The sequence below is a fragment of the Pteropus vampyrus genome, unplaced genomic scaffold (genome assembly GCF_000151845.1).
Source record: "Pteropus vampyrus isolate Shadow unplaced genomic scaffold, Pvam_2.0 Scaffold584, whole genome shotgun sequence".
NCBI classification, from domain to species: domain Eukaryota; kingdom Metazoa; phylum Chordata; class Mammalia; order Chiroptera; family Pteropodidae; genus Pteropus; species Pteropus vampyrus.
The window spans coordinates 600,110-620,856 of record NW_011889365.1 but is presented as its reverse complement, the minus strand read 5'-3'; the positions used below and the strand labels follow the sequence as shown (position 1 = coordinate 620,856).

Here is a 20,747-nt window from a genome sequence, read left to right as displayed (position 1 = left end):
AAAAACTAACCTCAGGTCCTGAATGTATAGTCAGAAAACTTTCCACAGCAGTCAAAGTACCTGGAAGAGTAGGAAAATGGTAAAAGTAAAATCAAACAAAATCTATTAATCCAAGACTAGTAATAAGAAACTATTCCTATTAATTTAGGGACTGCTCTGACTTAGCCTAAAGCTCATATAGTAAAATATCTGAACTGATAACAGTTTTATTATTTGTAAACATATTTAAAAGCAGCTGAAGCCACATAAATTGTCAGAAAGAGTAGTTCAGCATAAACTCTAACTGCTAGTATTGACAAAATCTTTTCTAGTATTCAAACTGACAATGCTAAAAATCTCTTCCAATAAGGCAACAATTTAGCCCACTCATTCTGGAAGGCCAGCAGAACAACAGTTCTCAAAATTATATCTATGAGAATTATTCTGTTTTCCAATATGACAGCTTTCGAGAAAACTTAAGAGTGACTTACAATGAAAGTACAAGAAACCTATCAAAACAGCCTTTGTGATGGCTTGTAAAATACTTAAAATAAGGTAGTTAAAATGAAATAAAAATATAATAACTATAAAAATAGAAAGCCAATGCCAAAACAAAAGGAGAAATTAATATCAACCATGAGGACTAATATATAGGTACAGCAGTTAAGTTTTAACCAATCTTGGATTTTTTCCAGAGCAGGAAGACAAAAGAAAAACATAATGGGCTAGCTAATTCTCAAAATCTGATTAAAGAATTTTCTTAAGAGACAGTGTTCCTAGTTTTAAGTCAAAGAGAAAATTAAAACAGGGTGCTAAGAAAGGTGACGCTAAACAAAATAATGACTAACCATGTCATCAACAATGATGCTATAGGAGAAGAGAATTACAGCCACATAAATGTCACTAGTCTGACAAAAACCAAGAATAGATCATTAAAGTATATCTCACTGAAGATGATTCAGAGGGTTGTTAAGAGAATGTAGCCTGGATATATGGCTGTGATCTAACCCTGTCCACAGAAAGAACAAGGACCGCTAAAGCAGTACATAATAAAATGTGGATCGCCTGCATCAAAAATCAACTAGGATAATTGTTAAAATGCTCATTCCTATGTTTCGGTATCTGAAAGAAAAGTTTTTAAACAAACCTTAGGAAAGACATTCAAAATAACAAAAACAATTATATATTTAGGAATAATCTCAAGAAATATGTCTAACCACCATGAAGAAAATGTCTAAATTTTACAGACTTAAAATTTTTTTTTTTTAATAAATGGAGAAATACCAAGTCTATGGATTGAAAGACTAAATATTGTTAAAGATATTCAATTTATGTTTTTCTTTTTATTGGGCATGGTTCCAGTGTTTCATCATTATGATGTTGGCTATTGCTTTCTAACATTTATGATGTTTAGAAAGTATTCTATTCCTCAATTTCTAAAAATCTGAAATCAGTAAATGAATTTTCAAATCATTGGTGGGCATACAGCTTTTCAACTCTGATACTCTGAGGTAATGATTATGTTACTTCCTAATAAACCTTGCTCTTGATATATTATTATTTTAAAATGTCAATGGATATTTACTATAATTTTATTTAGTACTTTTGTTTACTACTAATTTTACAAGTAAGACTGATTTTGGCTTTCTTTTTTTGGGGTGCTATTTTTGTTGGGCTTTGGTTTCAGAGTTAACTTTTTAATATGAACAAGAACACTTTCCATCTTTCTAATCTATAGAACAGTTTATATGGTACTGGAATTATCTGTCTTAGGTCATTTTCTAAATGAATACTTTTTAAATATGCATGACATTAGTAATTTCCATTGTTTTAACATGATATTGATGTTTTCCATTCTTAAATTGTCTCCATTTATAAATGGGGTAAGAAAGATGTCAAAAACTTTGTTCAATGCTTTCTAGCTGTGTTGGTTAAAAAAATTAAAACATTTAATTATAATATCTATCCAATCAATTATATTTTAAAATATGTTAATTCCTAAACAAAGCAAGTTTGAATTTACCATGGCTGCCAACATTTTTTCTTCCCAGAAATTTACAGCTGTAACTGTTAAATTGAGACAATGATAACTCCTTACTTAGGACACTTTTAGTATTATCCATATCTTGCAAAACGGTAGTGTCAATAGCATTTTATAACAAGTATAGCTATATTAAAAACAAAGTACGTGACAGAGGAAAGACCAGCTGAAGACACAGAGAGAAGAGGGCCATCTATAAGCCCAAGACAGAGACCTCTAAAGAAGCCAAAGCTGCCAACACCTTGATCTTGGACTTCTAGCCAAATAAATTTGTTTAACCCATCTGAAAAAAAAAAAGCATGTGTTTTAACATTACCCATCTTAGTTATGTTTCTTTTCTCGGCCAGATCTTAATTCATCATAATTACAAACATGAAGCCTTTCTACTGATATTCAACTATTGCTTATTGATCAATAATTACCATTCATTTTATTTCTGGTATATATTACTCCCAGATCTGCTGGAATGGAGTCAAAGCCACTGCTTCCAATGATATAAACCCCTTTTTCTGCAGCTTTCTCATGATACTTCCAATACATTTGTTCCAGAAACTAAAAAATTCAGGACAAAAGATCTGAATCAGAACTATATAGAAACATCTCGACCAATATTAAATGATTTACCTTTAAAGACAAAGCAATTAAACTTTGAAAATGCTAATCAATATGGCTCTGTAGCAAAATATTAACTGTCAAAATGTTTTTCACTTATGCAGCAAACATTTACCTCATGTGCCAGGTGGTGCGGGAGACATACTGATCTGACTTAATGACACTAATTTTTTGAGAATGACTTTTAAATGCAAAATACCTCTTATTAAAAATACCTATAAATATAGAAAAATACAAAGAAAGCAAAAAACCACATAACTCAGATGAACATCATTACAGACATCTATGCATTTATATAAACAGAAAAATAGAGGGTAGGAAAGGAGAGGATGTGAGAAGGGAATAATGGCCATTTAAATCCTCTGCCTGTTTTTAAAAATTAATTTTTTTATAACAGCTTTAGATTAAAAGAAAAACTGAATAGAGTCCCTAAATACACCCCACCCACTTTCTCCTATTATTACAACTTTTACATTAATATTTGTTACAATTAATAAAACAATATCAATACTTTAACTGAAGTCCATACTTAATTCCGATTTCCTTAGCTTTTACCTAATGTCCTTTTTTAGTTTCAGGACCTCATCCAGGATACCGTATGACATTTAGTTGTCATGTCTCCATAGGTGCTTTTTGACTGTGACAGTGCCTCAGATTCTCCTTGTTTTTGATGATTTTAACGGTTGTGAGGAGTACTGGTCAGGCGCTTTGTGGAATGCCTCTCTACTGGAATTTATCTCATATTTTTCTCATGACAAGACTGGGGTTACAGGTTTTGGAGGGGAAGACCACAGGAGTATAAAATGCTATTTCCTGACATCATATCAAAAGTACATACTAGTAACACAATTTATCACTGTTGATGTTGACCCTGAATATCTGGCTGAGGAAGTGTTTGTCAAGTTTCTCCACTGTAAAGTTATTCTTTTTTCCTTTTCTCTCTCTCGTTTCTATGCTGTGCTCTTTGAAAGGAATTAACTGTGTGCAGCCCACACAGGAGTGGGGAGCTATGTGCTCCCAATCCTGGAGGGTGGAGTAGCTACAGAAATTTGGAATGCCTATGCACAGATTTGTCTCTTCTCATCTCTTTGCCCATTTTTTAATTGGGTTAACTGAATTTGTATTGTTGACCTATAAATATTCTGGATCTTTATTAGGTTTTGATATCACTTTTATGGTAATTTATAATAACAGAAGTTTTCTACATTTTCTCTGCTCTGGAATATTTTAAATAAGACAGGAATTGTTTCCTACTCCTTGAATTAATTTTTTTTTTTTTTTGTAATTTACACTTTCCTAGTATTTCCCAATACTCATTACCAACTGATAAACTCTAAGTATGTGCCAAATTGGCACACTGATGATGGTAAGCAGTAGAGGCTACAGGGACATATGAGGTTACGGTTTTAAAGAAGGTAGTGGGGCTCAGAACTATTAACATTGCACTTCCTGGAGTCAGGCAAACCTCAATTCAAGTCCTAGTTTTTCTACTTACTAGTTGTAGGGCTCTGAACAAGTTACTTAACCTTCCTAAGCTTCAATTTCCTCGTCTATAAAATAGAGAGAAAGATGATACCTACGAGAATTTTGAAAAAGTAACATAAAATGTTTATTTGGCACACTGTCAGGCATGTGGGAAGCATTCAATAAATGTAAACATTTAAAATTTTTAGGTTGAGGGGATTTTACATTTATTTTTCTGTAATGTAAAGGTGTCTGCTTTGAAAAAGGGAATTCATAATGAAAGTTACAAAACTGAGATTCCAAGAATTACAGTATGCTATTTTAATTCAGTTTACAGCATGCAATAGCTGTAAAAATCAGCACATCCTGTATACAAAGGACTTGCAATAAATGAGACTGCAGTGAAGAAAAAGCTCAAGAAAACAGAAGGTAAGACTTTGCCATCGCACTCTCGTTCAAGCTATCGATGGAATACCATCTCTTAATACAAGGGAGGAGTCATCACCTTCTAAACTATGTCTGCAAAATTGCACTAAGTATTACCCACTTCAACAGAAAACTAAGAATATGCTGTTTTTTCTTTTTCATTTTACATACCTGAGGTTCTCCAGAGATGTCAATACAGCTAGTTCCATTTTCAATACATGCTTTTACTACAGGTTCTCCATAAAGCCGATACTGTAGTGAGGATGAAATAATACAAAGAGCTTAGCACAGTGCAGGGCACAAGGCGCTCACATATTAGATTTATTCTCTTTTGTTATTAATGGCATTACTCTCCACACAACTGTCTGGTGAGAAATCTAGAAGCTGTTTTCAACTCTACCTATCCTGGAAATCACCAAGTTTTATCAAATCGGTCTCCTCCCTTCCTCGCTACACACCCAAATCTTAGTTCGCACCCTTGTCGTCTCTCATATAATTTACTACAAATAGTAACAGGTTTCACTGCAACCAATCTAGCCCCATCTCCAAAGGAATACCAAATGGTTATTCTGAAAAAAAAAAGAAATCTGTCGTCACCTCTGCTTCTGCACCACACGACACACACACGTTTTATATGTTCTTAGAATCCTTCACTAGCTCTCCAATGCCCATATCACATAATATAGTTTAAAATCCGAGCTTCTTAGCTTGTGACAAAAGGTCCTCGAGCATCATATCACACCACGGCCCCTTAATCACCACATTCCAGCAGTCCCAAGTTCCCGGTAATTTCCTGAACACGCTGCTTCTTCATACCCATGTGTTTCTGCTTCTACTATCTGGAACATCCTCCCCCTCACTTGGCCCACTTCTCCTTTGGGTAATCTGAGGTTGAGATTTCTGCACTAACACCTCAAAATGATTACATTTTTAGATTTTTTTCTATTTAGTACCTTTGTGCTTTGATGAAATAAGTGGACAGAGTCAGAGCACAATTATTGATTTCAGAGGAGACATTTCTCCCCATTGAAGCCAATTAGCTTATAGGTCAAAATTTCAATCTTATTTTTAACTCTCCACGTTCTAACCGAGTGATCTCCCAAGTAGGTGTGCTTACTTTACGGGATACACAATCCCCAGTGTGAAAGTATTAGCACTTGTATTCATGTTAATTTTTATAGAAAACACAAAGGAAAAAAAGGACATTTTATTAATAGTTAATATGTAGTCTGACATTATGCTCCCAGGCCACGTCAAGTGGTCATGCACTGAATATAGGGTGTAAAAGATATTCTGAGGCAGCCATGGGGGAATTCCACAACACAGAGAGGGCCATAGTCACATACCCTCATTCATTCATTCATTTTCAACATATATAAACCGAATGCCATTCACATAGTTGATAGTTGGTTTTAACTAAATAAACTCACAAACTAGACAAATAGATTAAAAAAAAAAAAATCTACAAAGAATCCCCATTGGACTGTAAGCTCCATGAGAGACTTTGTTTTTTCACCATTATATCCCAGGTGCCTAGACTAATGCAGTTTACATATAACAAACGTTCAATAAATACTGCATAAATGAGTCCTTTTTTAATGTTTTTATATATGTTTTTAACATCTTTTGTACAGTAACACAGGAATATAATTTATAAATAAATAAAAAGTGTATTAGGGGTACATGCTCAAACATTTTTTACTTAAAGAGCATACAATTAAAAAAAAAGTTCGGCAATTATAAATAATAAACCAACCAGCACACATTCCTTGAGTATGGTGTCACAGAGAGCCTGATGCTCTCGCAGATTTTGGTCAGATCCATTTACTAATCATAAGAAGTGAAAACACCCCACAGAGGGATAAGGCCCTGAACCAACTCTTCTTTCCCCTGCCCTGATGTTCCTCTGGAATATAAAATATCAGATTCTGCTAGAAATGAATAGATTGTTTGTTCTGACACAAAGAAGGGCTGATTACTTACTGGTCCTACACAATTGAGGACAACTGTTGCCTTTTTAGCCATTTCATCAAGTGAGGCTGGATTATTAATATCACAAATTATTATTCCAACTTCAGACGGTAGTGTCGGTCTTCCTGAAATAAGAAAGAAACTGTTTTAAGTGAACCCTGATACAGTATTAGATCTTCCAGATCTTTTTACAGTAATCGGTGACTGCAAATTTACTAAACATACTGAAAGCTAACTCGCTCTCTCAAAAGATAAAATTGTTTTTAACCAGGTAGTAAAAAACAAAAAAGGCTATGAGGAAAATGGAGTTAATACTAAGGGTGACTAAAAACACTGCTAACCTTAAAAAAATCTAACAGAAGCAATGTGTAAATGACAATCTTGTGTAAAATAACAATTTTGAAAATCATTCAGATACTGAGATGATTGTCCTGACTTCCTCTTTGCCAAGAATTATATTATAAAAAGTTTCTCATCAACTAAACAATTACATATGAAAAAATTATTGGGTAGAGGAGAATTCTTAATATAAACATAACGAGAACAAAAAAGGACTCAGGTGAAAAGCACAGATTAGATAATAACACTCAGGCTCATAATAAGAAAATAATTGGAATTAACTGAATCAATAGAGTAAATCAGGTTTTGATAGGTCAAGATATAGTCCCCACAATAACTTGATCTGTGGCCACTACAAGTGGTAGGTAACTAGGCTACTCCTGTACAGTCATACTGAGCAGGAAAAAAGAAATAGAAGACTATATTTTAATAATGAAATTATCTCTTTTGTAAAAGTAAAAAAGACCAAAAGATCTTTGGTCAAGATCCTGTATTTGGTAGTGGCAGCAGATACAGGAGAGTCCAGCCTACATTAACCAGAAACAAAACAGATGCTGCTTTTCCACCATAAACAGGGCTCTGCGTGGTATTACAAGGAAGTACGTAGTAGTCCCCAAAATCTAACAGGTGCCATTTGTTTGTAAGAAGGGAGACCTAGGGTGGAAAATTAATAGCCAGATCTAAAGATACTGAGTCCTAAATTAGATGTCTCCTCCACCATGAGGGTAGGGGGGTATATAAAAATACGCTGCATGAATGCTTTAAGAATACTTAAACGCCCAAAACAGAGATGCAAAATTTTGGCGGGTGTGTGTGGGGGGCGGGAGGAGTAGATAAAGGGTAAGCCTGCTGGAAGAGTCTTACGAGAAAAATAAAACACTAAAAGCCACAACAACGCCCCACCTCCAAACCACAAGGCAAGGGAAGAGTACAATCTTGAAGAAACCTATTCTCTACTTTTCTATCCAACAAAATATCGAGAACCCCCCAGCTCCAGCTGGTTCCCTGTTTTAGAGTGGGACGACTCAGAGAAAGGAGAAACGAAAGTTCTTGACTATTTCGCCAATGGGACTACCCAAAAGAAAGGAGAAAGTCAAAAGAGGGGAAAGAAATTACTATTATTTTTAACTTTAAGGAGAACAAAGACACTATTTGAAGCATAGCTCTGTTCCCATCCTCCAGCAGGGCTTGTGAAGCTCTAAGGGCGCAGCCAGGGAGGAGAAACGCTCATTTCCGATGGCTCGAACCTCTCGGCCAGGAGAGGGCAGCTCCGGGGGTGAGAGCAGCCGCGGCTCCGAGCCCCGTCCCACGCCGCCCTCTTTACCCAGCTTCAGGGCAGCCCTCTCCAGCACTCGCTGCAGCTTCTCCGCCGAACGGCCTGCCACGGCCCAGGGCAAACGGGAGTTCCCCTCCGGGTCCACCTGCTCCCGGGCCACCTCCTCGGTCACAAACTGGCCGGTGAAGCCAGAGGCGCCGAACACCACCAGGTGGAAAGGCCTCTGCGTAGTCGCCATCACGAACCCACGGCGAGCAGAGGACTAGGGCGGGCTGAGTCCACGGCGCCTGCGCCTCAGGCAGCGACCTCTATACCGGGCGCAGCAACCGCCTCCGTCTTAGCTGCCGGGGTCTTCGCAGCCTGTGCGCCGCGCTCTCGACGCCCCGCGCGCGCTTTCGCGGAGAGGCCACGCCCACGCCCACGCCCACGCCCACGCCCACGCCGGGCCGCGCCTCCTTCCCGGGCAGCTTCAGTTGCGCCGCTGCTTGGAGCTGTGGTTCTGTCGCGGATCCGCTTCCGTGACTGGCAGGCGCTCTGTGCAGCCCATCCTCCCGCCTGTCGTTGGTCCTGCACTGCTCAGACCGCCTGGGGCCTCGCAACTTCTCCCCAGGCCGAAGGCGGCGCCTGTGGCGACATCTATCCTAAAGGGTTGCACAAAGAGTTCGCGAAAACCTTCTGATGACCGGAGGGGACTGCCGACACCAAGCCATCTTTTTTTTTTGTTTTCGAAACACGCTGGCCTTGTGATGTCTGCGAAGCTGAGTGGAGGTGGTGGGTTGACGCGGGCTCTGGCGTCTCCATGATCATCTCGGCCCTGCCCAAGGCCCAACTCTGCAGCGCCTCTGCCGCGAGCCCCTAACTCCACCGCCTTAGTACCCGTTCCTTCGGGGACCCTGCTTCATGGCGGTGACACAGTTGTTGCTGTTGAAGCTCCGTGAGGAAATACCTCCCAGAGTTATCCTGCCATTTGAGCTGGGACGTAAAGGAAATCCTCAAAATGTAAAAGAAAGCAAAGGTTTCTTGAGCACTGTTATCCATATATTCCAAAACCTTAATATAAGTATAGGCTCGAGTACTAAATACATAAAATGGGAAGGAGAGACAAATCGCTCAGTACAGAGACTGTGCTGGCTGGAAAATTACTGCTTGGCTATCGCCCGTGGGCACATAGGCTATCACCCATGGGAACGTACCATTCTAACAATAAGCTTTCTGCTTCTGTACCCCCGCTTGCACACCCGACCTGTGGGTTGACAGGAAGTGAATAGGAGAAAAATGGACCTTTGTGTTTAAGACAGAATGAGGAATGGGATTTAGGGCTTAAAAACCCTGTACCTCTACATTTCAGGGCTGCTTAATTTGGGGTCTGCGTACCCCTGGCAGACCCAGCTGGCTGAATAAAGAGCATGTTTCCTAGAACTCGCTGATTTCTGGTGGTCTGTGTGTCTTTTCGGGGGCTGGCGGCTACACTAAGACATACCGAATAATTTGTGGAGTTCCTCCCTCCCCTTTGAAGATAGGCTTTGCTTAGTGACTTGCTAACAGAATACAGAAAGGGGGCAAAGGGATAATGCGGTAGAGAAACCTGGTAAACACTACCTCAGCCAAATGATCAAGGTTAAGATGGTCCCTGATAAGCCACGTTGACATTGACAGCACGTCATCTTGATATGATGTGATAACAATGACACTTTATCTCTGTGGTCTTCCTTCCCAAAACTCATAATCTTGATCTAACCATGGTAAATATTCTGCAAAATATCTGACAGAACTCCTCAGAAGCAAAGACAAAGTCTAAGAAATTGTCGCAGACTAAAGGAGCCTAGGATGATTAAATGCAATCTGGTAACCTTGAACAGAAAAAGGACATCAGAGAAAAGCTAGTGAAATCTGAATAAAGCATGGAGTTTAATTACCAATATACCAATGTTGATTCCTTAATTGTGACAAATGTACCGAATTGGTGTAAGACGTTAACAATAGGGAAAAATGGTGAGAGGTACAAGGGAAAGCTCTGTACTATCTTTTCGACTTTTCTGTAAATCTAAAACTATTCTAAAATAAAAATGTATTTCAAAAACCATTTACATGCATTTGTATCAGACACGTGTAAATATGTCGTTTTGTTTAATGCCATTCAGCAACATTTCCACGGAGCCTAATCTGTGTCAAGCCCTAAAATAGATTCCCTAATTGGGGGATAAACAGTTCAATTACAGTATATGTAGCAAAGGAGGAGAGGAACTATCTCTGGGGCAGAAGGAACAAAAGAAACAATTGTCCAAGGACCCGTGCATGTGCAGTATTTGGGTATAGTTCACTGAAGAGGGTATCTTCGAGAGGAACTTGGCTTTGACTTAAATTAGTAGGACATAGATACAGGATTGAGGGACAGATACTCATTTATTCATCCAATAAACCCTTATTAGGTGTATCATATTTACCAGGTACAGAAACCAGGGTCAGATTTTGAAGTAAAGTGGTATTTTAATAAACATCAAGAAGTCCATTGGTAAGATTCAACATCCACTCCTGATTTTTTAAAACTCTCATTAAAATATGAGTAGATGGATGCTTTAATAAATTATGAAATCATACAAAAAAAGGTAAAGCCAAAAATACCCATGACACATACAACTTAAGAAAAATATTCCGGATAGTGAGGCTTCTAGGCAGACATCCCTGAACAGTTCCTGCCCTACTCCCAAAGTGGCCACTTGCCTAAATTTGGTGTTCATGATTCCTGTTCCTATCTTTCCATTTCTGCTATATATGTATATATTTCTAAGCATTATAGTATTGTTTTGCATAGTTTGACTTTTTAATAAATGCTAATCCTTTTGCATGACCTTATTTGGTCATGATGTCTTCAGCTTATTCTCAAATGGTTCAGAACAAATTATAATGTGTGGTATGTGTGTGTAGAAGGAGAAAATAATACAGCACGATGCTACAATGCTTTTGGACAAGTTTTTGTCCAAAAGCATTGTAGCATCCTTGTATTTGTACAATACAAGGTATGCTATAATGAAATTCTTGTACATGTCTCCTGGAGTACCCGTGAAAGAGTGTATCTTGATATATGTCTAAGATGAAAATTCTCGTACATGTCTCCTGGAGTACCTGTGAAAGTGTGTATCTTGATATATGTCTAAGTGCTAGAATATGCACATTTGAGATATAACCAAATTGCTCTCCAAAGCAAATGTACTAATTTACACTCTCAGCACAATATGATAATTCTCTGCTGTTTCGCATGCTTTCCAACTCTTGGTAGTATCAAACTTTTAATTTCTGTCCATCTGGTGGGTGTACAATATTGAGCACCTACTATATTCCTAGCAGTAGGAATAAAATACTGGGATACTGCAAAACAAACCAAAGCCCCAACCCTCATGGAATTTACATTTGGTTATAATAACAAAAACAAGAAGCAACTGAAATGTCCTTCATCAGAGGACTTGTTAAGTAAAGTATGGTATATCAATTCAATAGAAACTACAGTACGCAGTTAAAAAGAACACCTCGTTCATTTTATGGGCAGTGACATAGAAAATTATGCATGATATATTATACATGAAAAGAACAAGTGTCCTTACAATATGAGGACATAATACTTTATTTAAGATGAAAAGGATGTGTGTATATGCCTACAAACTGTTGGGACAAATCTTAAGCGACAAACCTTAATAAAACAAACGTGATAAAATCGAAAAATGCTTTACATATAGTCACTGCTCAATAAATGTTACCTATTATTAGTAATAGTAACACTGATTATTACTGGGAAGTGGGTCTGTATGAATTATGCAAGAGGAAAGGGATTTGTACTCTTTACCTTTCTATACTTGAACTTTTGTTTTTTAAATAAGTATGTATGACTTTTATAATCATAATTTTTAAAAATGGAGCAGGTGCTGGCTTTGCAGAAGGGGCCAGAAAACAGCTATGGGAATCACTGTTTCTTATTTGCAGTCCTGCCACTGAGACCAGGTTCCTGTTGTCACCGGTGCGTTTTTTGGTTCACTGTAACACGAAATAATATGACTAAATTTCGCAAATACTACTTTGAGCCAAGAAAGAATACATCTATATGAATCCATTAATTTCAAGTTCAAAAACAGGCAAAAGCAATCTATAGTGAAGGAGTCTTAGAAGGATTTGCTTTTGTACTGACTGAGCAGCCTCAGAAGGTTAGGTTCTTCTTGAAGTATCCTCCATATGAAAAATTTCCAAGGGATTCGTTTTCTCTAGAGACCAGAATAGAAGTTCATTCCTATAGGTGAAGACAGTCGACTCATGGACAAGGCTGCTGGCCATCATCTTCATGAAATCAGACATCCAGCCCTCTGAGTGTCACGGGCGAGAGGTAGGACTTGGGGCTGGAGAAGAAAGAAGAATGACCGGAACATTTTGTCACTGTTTGCTAGCCAACAAAGATTCTCTCCTTGACCAAACTCTAGCCAGGCTCCTCAGAGCCCTCTTCTTGACCAGGCCTCATCCTTGGCCTATAAGACTTGAACAAACACCAACGTAGCTTATAACAGCTCAAGGTCGCATGCCTAGAATGACACTAGACTCCCTTAAAGAAAAGCCTGAGAAAAATCAAGGCTGCCAAAGTAATTTAGTATTCACTCCAGCCAATAGCTGAAGATAGGGCCCCTGTGTTCCCAGCCTCTGTGGGAGAGTAGGAGCCTAACTATATAGTAAGTACCAATTAGCAAACCAAATGGGTTTCACATGGACCAACTCTCTTCTTCTAACTCTACTGAGCTCCTGCTCACCTCCCTCCCTATTCCCTCCTTTAAATGTCCAGTCACCTCTGTTGACTTCAATGAACACCAGACTCTTCCTCCTATTGCAATAATATATTACTGACTAAAATCTGTCCTTACCACTTCAACCAGTGCCTGACTTTGTTTATCTTTGACATGGTAAATCAGAAAAAGATAGATAAAGAAACATTAAGGTAGTTCTAAAGGTCTATTTCAAGCTAAAAGAAGAGAACTATACATGCGATGCGTGGGTTGGGCTCCAGCACTCTGGGGTCCGTCACGCGGAAAAGCAGACGTGGGCATGACCCACCTGTAGGAAATGGTATGGCAGTTATGGCTAAATGGGAAGGAAAGAGGTAATGAGTTACCCATAAGTTGGTTTATTTATTTATTTTTTTTGATTGCTAGAATTATTTGCAGATCACTAGTGATAATGCCATGCCTCTAAATACAAACAGAAAGCAGGGAAAGCAGCTGATACAAGTCAAAACTTCTCTCATGTGCTACTACATTTTAGAATATACGTGGTCTCAGGACACTGAAAGTTGCAAAATAGTAGAACACAGGCCCATCTCCTGATCTCTAGTTTTTCTAACAATCTCCCATCATGCTGGAATGACTCAGGGAAAAGGAACTAATATGGGTTGATCTTTTAGGGAAGCAACAGAAATAAAGTCTTTTTTGGTCAATTAAGGTAGCTATCTCTATCTTTTTCCTTCCCTTCTCTTTTATGTATAATTTTCTCCTTTTTTCTACTATTAAACTAAAAATCTGTTTGTTAATTTAAAGTGTCCTTTGTACAAATAAATCCTCAGAGATCTATGCTTTACTATTGTTAACGTTTTTATTTTTAATAAACGAGGTATCTAATGGTGTGATGAAGCCACTCATACTGGCTTACTAGGGACAATTGCTAAATTTTTAGGAATTTTGTGAGTTCAAGTCACATTAGTAACTTGAAATCATCCACAATGGGAGTAGTTACACCATGGAAATTGGCAAATACTACAAATCAAGGCTCCCCCCGCCCCCTGCCCCCTGACAGCTGATTGTTAATACCAGCATACCAATAGAGGCATTGTTTTAAAAAAGAAAGAAAGAAATTTGTTGAAAGCAAGAGAAATTTCCAAAAAAACTCTTTTAAGAAATTAAAAATTGGTTTAATAGAGAAAGGAATCTATTTTTCCTGACTGTCAATGACTCACTTTGGCATAAGCAAAGCAACCTCTGGTTTCTTGTTTTCTTTTTGGGTAAAAAGATAAAAGGGCCTGATGACAAGGTACTATTTTATAAAAATCTAACAAAGCACACACATATTTAAGTAGCAATAATTTTCACCTGTGAAATTAATATGCATCATTATACAAGTGGTATAATTTGTTCACATAACACACCTTCAAGTAATGACCTAAGGAATCATAAGTCATCTCTCATAATCTTCCAATTTCTAAATTTCAAAACAAAAGATTATAAAGACATAATCCTATGAACCAATACATATTACATAACCTTCTAATGTGCACAAAAACTTAATAATCCTTCAAAGGGTTTTATTCATACCTACCTGCCAATTGACAAAGTCAAACAGCTTTCTCTTCTTCAACAGTGAAAACAATGAACCTTAATAGAGTAATCAGGTAACAGCAGAAACGTCTCACAGAATCTTTTCATCTTCTGCAAACAATGTAACATTCCTGCTGAGGCCTGTGGGAAACCAACACCATCCACAATGACTACTGTATTGATATTTTTGTATTGCTATCTGTAGTTTTTAATGAGTATGATACTTTTAAAACATAGCTCCAAAATTAACCTTGTGTGAAACTGAGTGCCTTCCATGTGTTAGGAACCATACAAGTCCATTTTAGATACTGTTATTTCTGCCAGAAAGTAGAGACTTGATTTTATTTAAGCTACTGTGAAAGCAAGCTCTTCAACTAAGCTTTCAGCTTTATGTTACAAAGACCAAAGTTTGAAACACTGGCCTAGGAAACTCTAAATTATACCAAACTAAATCACAATCTCCTGGTAGAATGAGCGGTTAGTCACCCACGATATGGATATTTCCGATGGACTTATAATAAAATAATAGCTACTTATTAGCACTGATTTTATGCCAGAAACTTTACAAATATTTACAATTCTAATTTACAAATTTAAATCTCATATTAGAAATGAAGGCTAAAAGATTTAAGTAACTTCACCAAACTCAAATGCATAATTGACAGAACAAGGATTTGAACCCAGGTCTCTCTGGCTTCAAAGCCTTATTATTTTCACCATAACACAATGCTCTTTTCTACAGGAATGTTCCCCTTTTTTGCTAGTGGTTTTTTTCAGAAAATAGACATTTTCAAACTATAAGTGTATCAGGTTCAAAAAGTTATGAAGTAATTAGCAAAAATCGTGTTTTTGCATGGAATGAGACTAAGAAATAGAAAACACCTAACATTTCTATAGTGTCCTGATCTCTTTTTACTGCAATACTTCTGACGTCAAATGTGTGGGTGTTTTTTCCCCACATTAAGCAATTTTCCAACTCTCTGGAACCAGATGGATGTCCTACAATTCAATTAAATTCTAACTACCTGGAGGTAGCACGGACCTCACAGGTTAAGGGCTTAGTCCCACAAAACGGACCCCCACTTCAGACAAGTCCTGGCCTCCCATACTTCTGATCTACTGGCTAAAAATTGGGAGTTCCCTGACCCCTCTTCATCAAACTCAATAATTTGCTATAATGTGTCACAGAACTCGGGGAAATATTTTACTTACTATGATAGTTTATTTTAAAGAATGTTCTAAAGAATACAAATGAATAGTCAGGTGAAGAAGCAAACAGAACGAGGTCTGGAAGTGTCCTGAGAAGCTTCTACCCTTGCGGAGTTGGGGTATGCACCCTCCCGACATATGACTGTGTTCACCAATCTGGAAGCATGCATGATGAAACCATTGGCCCCATCCTGAAGCTATCAAGGGTCCCACCGAGATTCACCTCATTAGCATAAATTCAGGTATGGTTAAAAAGTGCTTATTATGAATAACAAAGACTCTCTTTTCATAATAAGGATTTTAGGAGCTCTGTGCCAGAAACCCAGGATGAAGACCAAATGTATATTTATTATTATATCAGAAGATCGTATTTCACAGGCACTTATCAAAGTGTCAGAACCAGGACTAGAGAACCTCATTTGGCATAAGGTGCAAAATTTACAGAGCCATCAAAACAAAAACAAAAACAAAAAAAATCCCAAAACCTCAGTAATCAAGGTAAACAATATGTTACGTAAATAATAATATGGGTTTGTGAAATTTTAGATGACTGGCCAGGGAGGCCTCACTCAGAAGGTGGCTTGAAGGAGAAGAGGGAGCTGGCTATGCAAATATCTGGGAGAACATTCCAGATGGAAGAATGCAACACAGGACCTAAGGGGGGACATGCCCGGTGTACGAGAGGAATAGTGGGAAGACTGTAGTTTAAGCAGATTGATGAGGGGACCATAGAGCTATGAGGTCAGAGGGATGATGGGAGGACACGTCATGAAGGAGCTTGTAGGTCATAATAAGGACTCCCCTTTTTACTCTGAGTAAGATGGGAGTCACTTTTGAGCAGAAAAGTCTCTCTACCTATTTTTTTTTCAAAGCCTAGTTTTAAACACCCATTCTGACTATCTACTACAAACTACTGAACAGAGACTAAGGTCAGCCTCAGGGAAATGTTACGAGGCGTTAGCAATAATCTAGGTGAGAGGGGATGGTGTCTTGGACCAGGATGCCGACAGCGACAGTGCTAAGAAATGGTCAAAATCCACATATCTTTTGAGGTAGAGTAAATGGGATTTTCCAATGGATTTGATGGGGGAAGGAGGGCATTGAGAGGAAGAGAGCAAAGATGACTCCAAGGATCTGGCCTGAGCAGCTGGCTGCAAGTTTGAAGTCATCATTAAGACGGTAAAAACGGAAAAGGACTCAACGGTTTTCATTGGTTTGGGGCAGCGGTGCATAGTAGGAGCTCAGTTTCAGTTATGTGAGGTTTGGGATGTCCAGAAGACATCCAAGTGAGAATTCTCAAGTAGGTAATTTAATATTCTCTTTTGGAGCTGTGAAAATTGACATACGTGGAGCCATTTTGAAACAGAGCCGAGTAGCCATGCCAGAGGAACTGCCCCTTAGAATGTCTGACCTGGGCAACATAACCTCTGGATGGGGCCAAAGCAACATTGTCTTCCAAACAACTGTTTGTAAAGCTAACAGGAAAGGAGAAATTCTACCTACAAGGACTGATAATTACAGACATTCTTTAGAATTAGTAAATAGCTATGTATCGCTAAAGAGTAACTCAGCTTGTTAGCACCAAAAGATAATCACATAATTATCCCTTTTCTTTTCTCATAAAACCCCTTGCCATCACCCCATAATTGGGACACAATTTGAGTTTCTGCCTGAATCCGTGTCCCCAAATTGCAACTCTTTTGCTTTCAAATAAAAGCTTGTTGCCTCTGACTTTCGCTTTTGTTTTTGGGTTAATGAAAGCTCAGGGGTGGGATCTGGCTGGAGTTGTACCTTTGGGGTTATTGGTATGTGAATGGTCTAGAAAGCCATGTGACTGGATAAAATTACCAAGAGCGTGAGTGTAGACAGAAAAAAGGTCTGCCTATAATATTCCAATATCTAGAGCTGCACCGTTCAATGTAAGAGTCTCTACTCACATAAGGCTATTAAAATTCAATTTTACATTCAATTAAATCTAAAATTTATTTCCTCCATCACACTGGCCACATTTTAAGCGGTTTCTATCCACATGGGTCTACTATACTGGAGAGTCCAGATATAGAACACTTCTTTCATTGCAGAAAGTTCCGTTGGACAGCGTCGACTTGGGAGGAAGGTGAAAAGGAATCAGCAAAGGAGAATGAGAAAGAACAACTAGAAAGGTACAGGTTAAACCAGGAGAGTCAGGGTATCTTGAAAGCCAAGCGAAAAAAATATTTCCAGAAGAAGACAGTGATTATTTGTGCCATATGCTGCTGAGAGTTTTGATAATAGGAAGATTGAGAAAATAATCTTGGCTTAGCAACTCGGTATCATGGGGGATCTGGACAAGGGCAGTTTCTGTAGAAAAGAGGAAGCCAAAATCTTAAGGGTGAACCCAAGCAGTTTTATTATAAAGGAGAAAAATAGATAAAGGGCAAGAGCCGAAGGAAGAATGGACATCAAGAGAGAATTTTTGGTTTGTTTGTTTTGGTTTGTTTGTACACCAATGTAAATAATCCAGTAGAGAGAGAAAAATGGATGATGCCGGGAAAAAGGAAGAATGTGCTAGAGAAATAATCCTTAAATAAAAGACAGGGTGGAATCTCATGCACATGTAGATCCTGAATACTGGGTCAGTGATATTAGGGAGAAGTCATAGTACTTGGGCATGAATGCGGGTCGATGGATAAGTGTCATGGTAAGAGCTTGTAAAAGTTCCCTTTGGATTACTTGACTTTTTTGCAGTGACATATACTACAGAAAGACAGTCTCACCACCCTCCTGAGATTAGTGATCATAAATTTAAAGCAAGACTGATTGACCGTGGCTGTTTTTTCTCAGCTGTGCTCAGCTGAGCAGGTCTGGTGTTGCATAAGTAGAGAGTTGGATTCACACAGGATAATGGCCTATGTCAAACAATGTGATGAAGCAAGAAGTGATACCTCAGGGTTCTGAGCACAGCATTTCTTATCTTCTGCTTAATAGAAACGGGATTCCAGTTCTTTATGTTTTTTTTTTCCCCACTCCCTTCTAGCTGTCTCTTAATTAGCCTATTGCTTCAAACAGGTATAGAGAAATTTTATTCTTGTTTAGTTGAGAACTTGACAAACAACAAAATTTGCTTAGATTCAAAATAACCCTTAAATGGGAATAGGTTGCTATCACATCTTTGGGAACAGAAATATATATGCAAATAAAACAATTAAGGAGGTTGGAGCTCCAGCTCTTTTGAAAGACAGAGATGAAAATGGCATCACGCAGGGTAGTAAATTTACTTGTTTATTGAGTTTCTATTATGCCCTTAAGTGTATATCAGGGTTTCTCAATCTTGGCACTATTGATATTTAGAGCCAGAGAATTCTTTCCAGGGATGGGGGGAGGGAGGGTCCTGAATTATGGGATATTTAGCAGCATCCATGGCCTCTACCCATGAGATGTAAATAGCAGCCCCCAGTTGCGACAACCGAAATTATCTCCAGAATGTCCCTAGGAATGAGGATAGGAACAAAATCACACAAGTTAGAACCAGTTTGGCCACCCAGCCCTTGCTAATGCTTAGCAAGACAAAAAATAATGGGGTATTGGGAAACCTATACATTGTAGTTTGAGCCCGGTTGGGGAAAGGAGAACCTTATCAGGCTAGTATAATATCTGAACCAGAATATGTTCTTGGCCACATGACACTTTAAGTAAACACGTAAAATTTTTTCAGAAAAGAGTATGGGAAATTTAGGTCTCCCTGTTGTTTGTTGCTGTGATGGTTAACTTTGTGTCAATTGGTTAGACTATGGTATCCAGATTTGGACAAACACGAGTGTAGATATTACTATGAAAGTATTTTTTAGATGAGTATTAACATTTAAATCAGTGGACTTTGAGTAAAGCGGATTATCCTCCCTCGTGTGGGTGGGCCTCATCTAAGCAGTTGAATACCTTAAGAGAAGAGACTGAAGTCCCCTGAGGAGGAAGGAATTCGGCCTCCAGACTGCCTTTGGACTCCTGACTGCAACGTGGACTCCCCGCTGAGTCTGTAGCCTACTGGCCTGCTCAGCAGATCTAAGACTTGCCAGTCCCACAACTGCATGAACTAATCTCTCAAAATCAATCTCTCTCTTTCCACATACACATCCTACTGGTTCTGTTTCTCCGGAACCTACCTAATACAGTTGGTTTCACTCAAGTGGAGAATGTTTGAATCAAATCAATTAGATTTCCTAAGAAGCGGCCTCTGGATGTCTACGAGAGCCCTCACGAGGTTCCAACGACACCAGCAGTTAGGAGAGCTATGTTACAATATGGGAACATCGAAAGTTCAGACTGGTGTGTTAGTTATGAATGGGTCGATTTAAAAATTTTTAAATTAACTAATTAATTAGTTAATTTACAGAAGACATTTGGAATTCTTAGGGAAAGATTAGCAAAGAGAGTTTTGCCAGGATAGAAGGTTGTTAATCATGACAGGGGGAACTGTCACCGTTAACAACCATCATATAAAATCATGATTAAAAATCTCAGGACAATTTGCTTGCTGGTCCCTGAAGGCCTAATGACTCTCAACAGACAATATACAGCTACAAAGAAACTTCTCTGGGGGGGCATGCATGGTTAAGTGGACATATCTATAGACCAGTGTTTCTCAACCTCATCACATATGAGAATCGCCTGGTGGTTTTGTTGAAACACAGATGGTGGGGCCCCACCTCCAGTTTCTGATCAGGTAGGTTTGGGTGGGGGCTGAGAATCAGGTACTGCTGATGCTGCTGGTCCAGGACCACACTGTGAGAAGCCGCTGTTAGAGAAGGCCGCCTCAAGAGAAAAACTAGAGAGAACAAGGATGGGAGACTGCACATTTGCTGGGTGCCTTTAGCACTCACCAGAACCTCTCAAATGAAAGTACTAAATTATTTGAATACAATTATCATTTATGGAGCTTCTGCAAGATACAAGCACCAAGCTAGGCGCTGGGCATATTTAAAAAATCGACACAGCCCCCCCTTTCTTCCTCGCATCAGCCCTACTCCCTTGGCAGGAGAATCTAGACTGTCTTAAGATCCCTATTGGGTGTACACCAGCCTCCCTAATCTGGCCCTGTATACAACGCCAGCTCTCT

General features: G+C 38.6%; 1 protein-coding gene and 1 long non-coding RNA gene across 2 annotated transcripts; both read right to left on the bottom strand.

The window, feature by feature from the left end:
* Positions 1–10: 10 nt before the first annotated feature.
* Positions 11–8,508, bottom strand: LOC105308523 (saccharopine dehydrogenase-like oxidoreductase; the record flags this gene model as incomplete). Its single annotated transcript, XM_011384521.2, has 5 exons — positions 8,157–8,508; positions 6,506–6,618; positions 4,694–4,774; positions 2,443–2,572; positions 11–60 (listed from the first exon to the last, which is right to left on the bottom strand). Coding segments are annotated over exons 1-5 (564 nt in total), but the record flags the coding sequence as incomplete, so codon positions are not given.
* Positions 8,509–11,711: 3,203 nt separating this feature from the next.
* LOC111733602 lies at positions 11,712–14,581 on the bottom strand. The gene is made up of 2 exons (XR_002778046.1): positions 14,448–14,581; positions 11,712–12,490 (listed from the first exon to the last, which is right to left on the bottom strand). It is a non-coding gene; the product is annotated as an uncharacterized LOC111733602 (long non-coding RNA).
* Between the last annotated feature and the right edge of the window lie 6,166 nt (positions 14,582–20,747).